The following is a 7,308-nucleotide window of genomic DNA, read 5'->3' as shown; positions in this document are numbered from 1 at the left end:
CAAATGACTCCACGGTTCCAACGCTGTGTTCTATTCTAGAATGAACTTGTGTTTGAAGATTCTAACCAATTTAAACCCATAAAAAAAAAAAAAAAAAAATCTGAATTCCCCTTAAAAGTGTTTTCTCAATACGACAGTGACAATAGTTGGTGTGTTTGCTGGAGACATAACATCAAAATTGACAGATATTTTCGAATTTTTACAGTATTTGAAACAAGGATGTCAACACATTTAACAGTCCAGCACTGTTGTCTGTGTGTTTCAGCATATATATATATACATTATATACAGTAAAAGACAAAAAACTGTGCGGACTGTTCCTCATATGCTATAGATCCACATCATTCCATCAAGGTTTCTGATTGGCTCTCAGTGCAATGTCTTGAGGTCTGGTTGGACACACCCACATCTGCTCCAAAAACTAGTTTCAAAAGTCCTCCAGTTTTAGGGGGTGCTTGTAGTGTAGTGGTAAGCCCCCCCCCCCCCCCCCCATAGAGGCTCAGTCCTCGTCACAACAGACCATGGGTTAGAATCTGGCCCGTGGTCGTTCTCTGCATGTTATTCCCCTCTCCGCCTCATTTCAACTCATCGTATCTCCAAAAAACTGTCTAATATAAGCAAAAATGCCCAAAAAAATTATCTTAAAAAAAAGAAAACACCCAACCAGTTCACCAGGCCTCCAGTTAGATGAAATACTCCTTGGGGTTTTCACAGGAGACACTGTGGGCGTCGGCCTGGCTGTTGAAGTGGAAGTCTTGTGTGTCCTCTTGTTTGACTTCCTTCACTTCCTGGTTACGATACGTCTCTTTCCTCCGGTACAGGAACCTGCCAGTTATCGCCATGACAATCACAAGCACAAAGATCACCACGGCGATCACACCTGAAAGGAAAAAAGGACATTTAGTATATCATATTCACATTTAGGGGCAATTTTTTTAAGATTATTTTTTGGCATTTTTATGCTTTATTAGATAGTACAGAGTTGAAATGGGGAGACAGAGAGAGAGGGGGGATGACCTGCAGTAAAGGTCCACGGGTCGGATTTGAACCCGCGACCACTGCAACGAAGGCCGGGAGCCAATATGGTACGTGCTCTATCCACTACGCCCCCTATGCACCCTAGGGCAATTTTTACCTAAAAATGATCATACCCATGAGCCTTTAGCTCTCACTGCTACTGTATGTTTACAGTTGCTATGGTCACAAACTGGTTAGTTAGAATAATTTCGACCGATTACAACATTAATGGAAGATCGAGTTTAATTTAAATGACGTATATAAGTTATATACGTCATTTAATTGATCATCACCTACATAATTACATTAAAAATATAACTTAAAATAGCCGTTGAAAACTTTTACATAGTTTCACATACACACTTAACAGAGAACCATTTTCCAATCTTTAACCATAATACTTTAAATGAATGAGGTTTTTAATGAGACAGTCCATGGCTTAAACAAAAGCCATGAATAAAAATGACTTCAGATTTTATTTTACAGAAGTAATATTCAACTCTTCATTTAATGAACACAAATCCTGGAATGTCTTGTTGCTCGCTGACTGACATTCACATATTTCCTATAAAGTAAATCCATCACATTATGCAACAGTGAAGCTTTGTGAAACTACTATGAAGTTGAGATATGGGTTGCGTTCCGAATCGCATACTCCGTCTGTCTTTTTTCTATTCTACATACTACATCCGACGATAAAAATAATCTAGTTAGGATGCAGTAGGCATACTATTGGGACATATTTTTACTCTCTTATTTCATCATAACATTGCGCCTTGATCTTGCCTCTTGCTTTTATTTCCGTCACATCCCCGTTTGTTTTCATATGGAGGCTTCGTCGATGTGACGTCACTTCACGTGCGCACTGGATTGTGGGTCAGAATTGCCCAAATAGGATGCAGTTTTCAACACTAACAATCTTGGCCGCATAAAGTATGAAATCCGGGTACTTCCAACCATCCTAAATCTGGCCACAAGAATCGGGACATACTAAATCTTTTTTCTACATACTATATAGTAGAAAGTATGCGATTCGGAACGCAACCTTGATTTCTGCTCATCCCTACTTCCCCTGGGTATGTGCATACGTTGCTAATCTGACTTCTACACACAGACACAATGAGCAAAAATGTTACACATTTTAGGACTCAGCTTGACTCTTCTGTTCCTCCCATTTCACCCGGAGAAAAGTTTCCCCTAATTGGAATTCCCGCAAAAAAATTAAAAATACAGCTGAAATCAATTTCGCACTGTATTAAATTAGGTTTTTTCATTTGAAGAGAGTGTGAAAGTTTCTCCAATCAGCAAGTCCATTTCAGCCAAGCTTTAATGAGTTCGGCTTTTCCTTTAGACACCGATACACAGAGTCACGGAGATTTAATATAATAGACACTTTCCAATTAATTAAATTAATTTTTACCTTTTTTTAAAAACTTTTTTATCCGTATGTTTGAGTAGAATAAAAATTTTGGTTTTAAAATATAAACTACTGACAACATTTCTACCAAATTCCAATAAATCTTTTGTCATTAAAGAGCATTTCCACTAAGTTATGTAGAGTTGAAGATTTAAGAAAAATCCAGACTGGTCTCATCATTATTTCCTGAGCTGTATATCTACAAGAATACAGGAAAAAGAAAGAAAAATCTGCAAAAAAAATTCTTTGGTCATATCAGGTTCAGTGCCTTTAACAGCAGTATATGACTCATCATCAATAGAGTATTGAGCGTAGCAATGTCGGACTTTTGACGGTTAAATAGATTTAGTACACACCCACACACACACACACACACACACACACGCACGCACGCACGCACGCACGCGCACACACACACACACACACACACACACACACTGTGGAACAAGGTGAAATAGTAAAGTACCTCCAATCAGCGCCGAGTCGGTCCTGATGGCATTGACCAAAGGTTGACCTGAGCCCAACGAACCGGACTGATCTACACACACACACACACACGCACACACACACACACACACACACACACACACACACACACACACACACACACACACACACACACACACACACACACACACACACACACACACACACACACACACACGCACACACACACACACACACACACACACACACACACACACACACACACACAGTTCAGAAAGAGAAAAGTAGAAGAAGAATCAAATCAAAGGCAGGACGATATTAGAACCACAGGGCAGAAATAATTAGAAAATAAGTTGTTGGGAGAATTTTTTTGTGGACTTGAGAAAACATGAAAAAAATCAAGACATGAACAGAAAATAGTCTAAACAAAATATACTGTGTAGGCTACAGCGTCATAGTATCATTAAAGGTGGAGTCAGGGATCCTGGAGAAAACGCCTGTTGTCAAAATCCTTTTCCCCCCCCCCCAAATCAGTGCATATCTCCTCACGATCCACTACTGGTACGTACCGTTTGTGCGCTGAAAAAATTGTGATAGACATCCGGGTCTTTCTAATCATCCTTAATCTGGCCACAAGAATCAGGACATACTACATCTTTTTTTCTACCATACTAAATTTTTTTTTTTTATTTATTTTATTTAACCTTTATTTCACCAGGAAGGTCCCATTGAGTTACAGTAACTCTTCTCACAGGGAGTCCTGGCCAAGACAGGCAGCAGAAAAGAAGTTGCAGAATTTGCACAAGGCCACACACACACACAAACAAAGTACACCACAATTGACACTATAATGCTAAAATTACACTTCATAACAGGCTATATAAAAACAAGCTAATACATACAGCTAGTAGATAGTATGCGATTCGGAACGCAGGGACTGTACCTTTAACCTTCAAACTCTGCCCCCACCCCCTCCCTGTTACCTGCCAGGTGGTATGTGTTGTCTGCATCTTAACTTCTGTAAATTCCCTGAAAGTGCACTCTAGAATCTCACCAATAGATGTCGCTAAATAAATCAGACAATTAAAAACATATGAACACGTCCTTCAACTTAACCTAATAAACCCCTCCCCCCCTCTTACCTGCCAGGAGTTTAATGTTACATATCAATGTTAAACCCCTCTCCCCTATTACCTGCCAGGTGGTGTGTGTTCTCTGCTGCGTAGGGATTGGCTGAAGCCGCGGCGCCGCAGTGTGAGTGGAGCAGCGGTCCGCTGATGGTGACGGGGCTGGTGTGAGGCTGCAGCAGAGCAGCTTTCAGAGGGCTCAGCCCGTTAAACACAACCACCGACAGACAGCCAGAGAAACCCAGAGACGCCACACGGGACAGGGCCGGGTCCAGGTCATCAGAATCTGGAGGAATGACAGAGACAGAGATAAATGATTATACAGTATATATATGTAATCTTTTATTTATCAAAAAACAAAGATTTGACTAACTATGGGGTGAATTTTCTAATAGATAGACAGCTCGGGAAAAAAATTAAGAGACCAATCTGTATTTTTCTTAAATCTTCATCTCTACATAACTTATTGAAAATGCTCTTGATGACAAAAAATGTATTGGAATTTGGTAGAAATGTTGTCAGTAGTTTATATTATGAAACCAAAATGTTCATTCTACTCAAACATATGCCTATAAATAGTGAAAAGAGAGACACTGAACATCTGGAGTGGTCTATCAATTTTTTCCAGAGCTGTATATATATAATCTTTTATTTAAACAAGTAGTTGAGATCGAGATGTATTTTTCAAGAGAGACCTGTGTATGATACAAGTAAGGGTTAATGCCCGACGAGGTGTCCAGTTATCAGGAATTAATGGACGACGTGGAGGCAAGAACTGTGTGTCTGTGTGTGTGTCTGTCTGTGTGTGTGTGTGTGTGTGTGTGTGTGTGTGTGTGTGTGTGTGTGTCTGTGTGTGTGTGTCTACTGTGTTGCCCACAGGCTGCAGCCTCTGAGCCCCTGGTGTTATTAACAGCTTATATCTCAGGCCTTCTCTGATGCAGCCTCTCAACAGACAAACATGAATAAGTCATGACATGAACCAATTACTGTCTCACCCTGACGCTGTTAGCTGTCCCTGTCCGGTGGCTACACACAGGAGAGCAGTGAAATAAATGTTTCAACCCAACCACAGGGTCAGGGTTTTATTTCTACAGCCTTAAGGCGCAGACACACCGGGCTGATAATCGGGTGTCGGACATAGTTGGAGAGGCTGGAGGGGGGCGGGGACACGAATCTGTTTGGAGTGTTCGGTGAAGTTGGCCGTTGTAGTACGTCTGCCTTCATGTTCAATCGGCGTCGACCAGTCTTTCAGCCGGAGCAATCTGATTGGTGGAGGGCTCGTCCGTCTCTGCTCTGCCACGGCAGCGGAGCAGATATTAGTTTCACTTTTGTCAAACATGATTTAGGAACCTATATATAAGATATGATAACAGCCTACTTAATGTCAAGTCGGCAAGTCGGTAGCCGGCTCGGTGTGTTCTTTGCACTTTTTTGACCGCGTCGGGGAGAATGGAGCTGCCTGAATCGGCAGACTCCATTCTCTGGCGACAGTCAGTAGTCGACCCAGTGTGGAAAAACCTGTTCTAAAATAGTACAACATATACTGTATGATATCAAAGTTGGAAGCCTCAATAATCTTTTACAAAAAATCTGATCGAAAACAAGTGTTCAGAAATATTGTAAAACTTAGTTAAAAGAAAGAGATTTTTCATTGTCTCAAGACTCTAGACTGTTTGACGGGACCGTGTGGGCGTGGTTGTGTTAAATGGTCTCCTTGGCAACAGTCATTGTTTTTATAGAACGTTCGGGGCAGAGAACTGCTGTGATTGGTTCAAAATACTTACTGTGTCATAAGAACCAGAGCATAGCCCGCCTCATCTAAACTCATTATCTGTAAAGTTTGTCAAACTTATATGACAATATCTTTAATTTGGATTGATAAATAAGCCTATAACTCTTTTTAGATGCTTTACTATCATGCAACTAACTCCCTAAATTACATAGTTTATTAAAAAGATTTTGTAGATTTAAGTTTACAGGGACTTAAACAATTATGAAGAAGCTTTTTAACTGGTTTCTCTCCTGGTTACGATGGACACTGAAAAGGTGCTACACGTGACATTCACCACAACTAATCAATTATGCGTCAAGCTCGGCTAGAAATGTTTTGACAACTTGAAAGGTCCAGAGTAATTGGAGAAAGCTTTTCGCACAAAGGTCGGAAACAACAGAGTGTTTTATAATGAGCTTGTTATCTGGGTTAGCGTCACTGTCTGATTTATCTCATTTTCACCCACTTTAAAAACATTAACACTGACAAATTACTTGATTTAATTAGATTATAAAAAAAACAAAACAACTTGTAAACAATGTTATTAAGTCATTTTTAATATTTCTCCAGGGAGAATTTGAACAAAGCTGTGAAATAGTAGCTGCACTAAGGAGCACCAATTAACAATGAACGTTTCACGACAAAGCATTTGTAACAAGTGGATCATTAACTACAATATTGTGTAATGGGAACGGACGTTTTTCAGAACAGACTTGGTTGAAATGGAATATAATAATTATAAGTATATCGCTTGAAAATATATGTATATTTTTTTACATTAGAATGAGCCTTTTTGTATCTACATAGGAGCAGGGCACTGAGGCCGCCATGTTGCACCACCAACATACACAACACACACACACACACACACACACACACACACACACACACACACACACACACACACACACACACAGATGTTGGACACCGATCACAGAACGGACAAACTTAACGGCCTAACGCGTTTTTATATATAGTGGGCGACCTGGGGAAATGCCTGCCAAATGTCCTGTTGGAAGACCAAGAAGAAGAAGTACTATAGAATAAATAACTAAATACATCTTCACCTCATTGCTTGATATTGTGGAAAGACTTGAGGCAGTGGTGGTGGATGATGCAATATTTTATTACTAGCTTTTATCCTTGAAGGCCACTGTAGCTTCTGTAAATTTGTTAGCAAGCGTTGCAATATAGAATCTCTCCACTAGGTGAAGCCAAAACACTCAAAAATAACACACTGTACCTTTAAATGTTTGCTTTCGCCATTGAATAAGACTAATAGCCACACACACTTAAGCCACCACGTTAAATAGCCTCAAAATACTTCAGTTATCTAGAATAATATTTCCATTTTGGTGCAAACCGCTGAAGACCCATTAACAGTATGTATTCCTCTATATGTATCACTAAGTTGTATATGTCGGATGGGTCCCAAATGTCTCCGAGCTGTTATTCAAATGAATGTAAATGTGAGTGCTGTCTGATTAAAAAGGGCCTTGCTCCCAATGATGTGTGTGTGTGTGTGTGTG

At 40.1% G+C, this 7,308-nt stretch overlaps 1 protein-coding gene across 1 annotated transcript in view; it reads right to left on the bottom strand.

The window, feature by feature from the left end:
* Positions 1–683: 683 nt before the first annotated feature.
* The window catches only part of LOC307255838 (contactin-associated protein-like 4), a gene marked incomplete at both ends in the record, with an annotated part of 119,235 nt that continues 112,610 nt past the window's right edge, over positions 684–7,308 (bottom strand). The window contains 3 exons of the mRNA XM_080034639.1: positions 684–880; positions 2,901–2,972; positions 4,076–4,294. Coding sequence (XP_079890765.1) covers positions 684–880; positions 2,901–2,972; positions 4,076–4,294 — 488 coding nt within the window. The remainder of the gene's footprint in view (positions 881–2,900; positions 2,973–4,075; positions 4,295–7,308) is intronic.

Source organism: Ammodytes marinus (genome assembly GCF_949987685.1).
Source record: "Ammodytes marinus genome assembly, chromosome: 9".
NCBI lineage: Eukaryota > Metazoa > Chordata > Actinopteri > Uranoscopiformes > Ammodytidae > Ammodytes > Ammodytes marinus.
The sequence above is the reverse complement of the archived record's forward strand: the minus strand, read 5'-3'. Positions and strand labels throughout refer to the sequence as shown.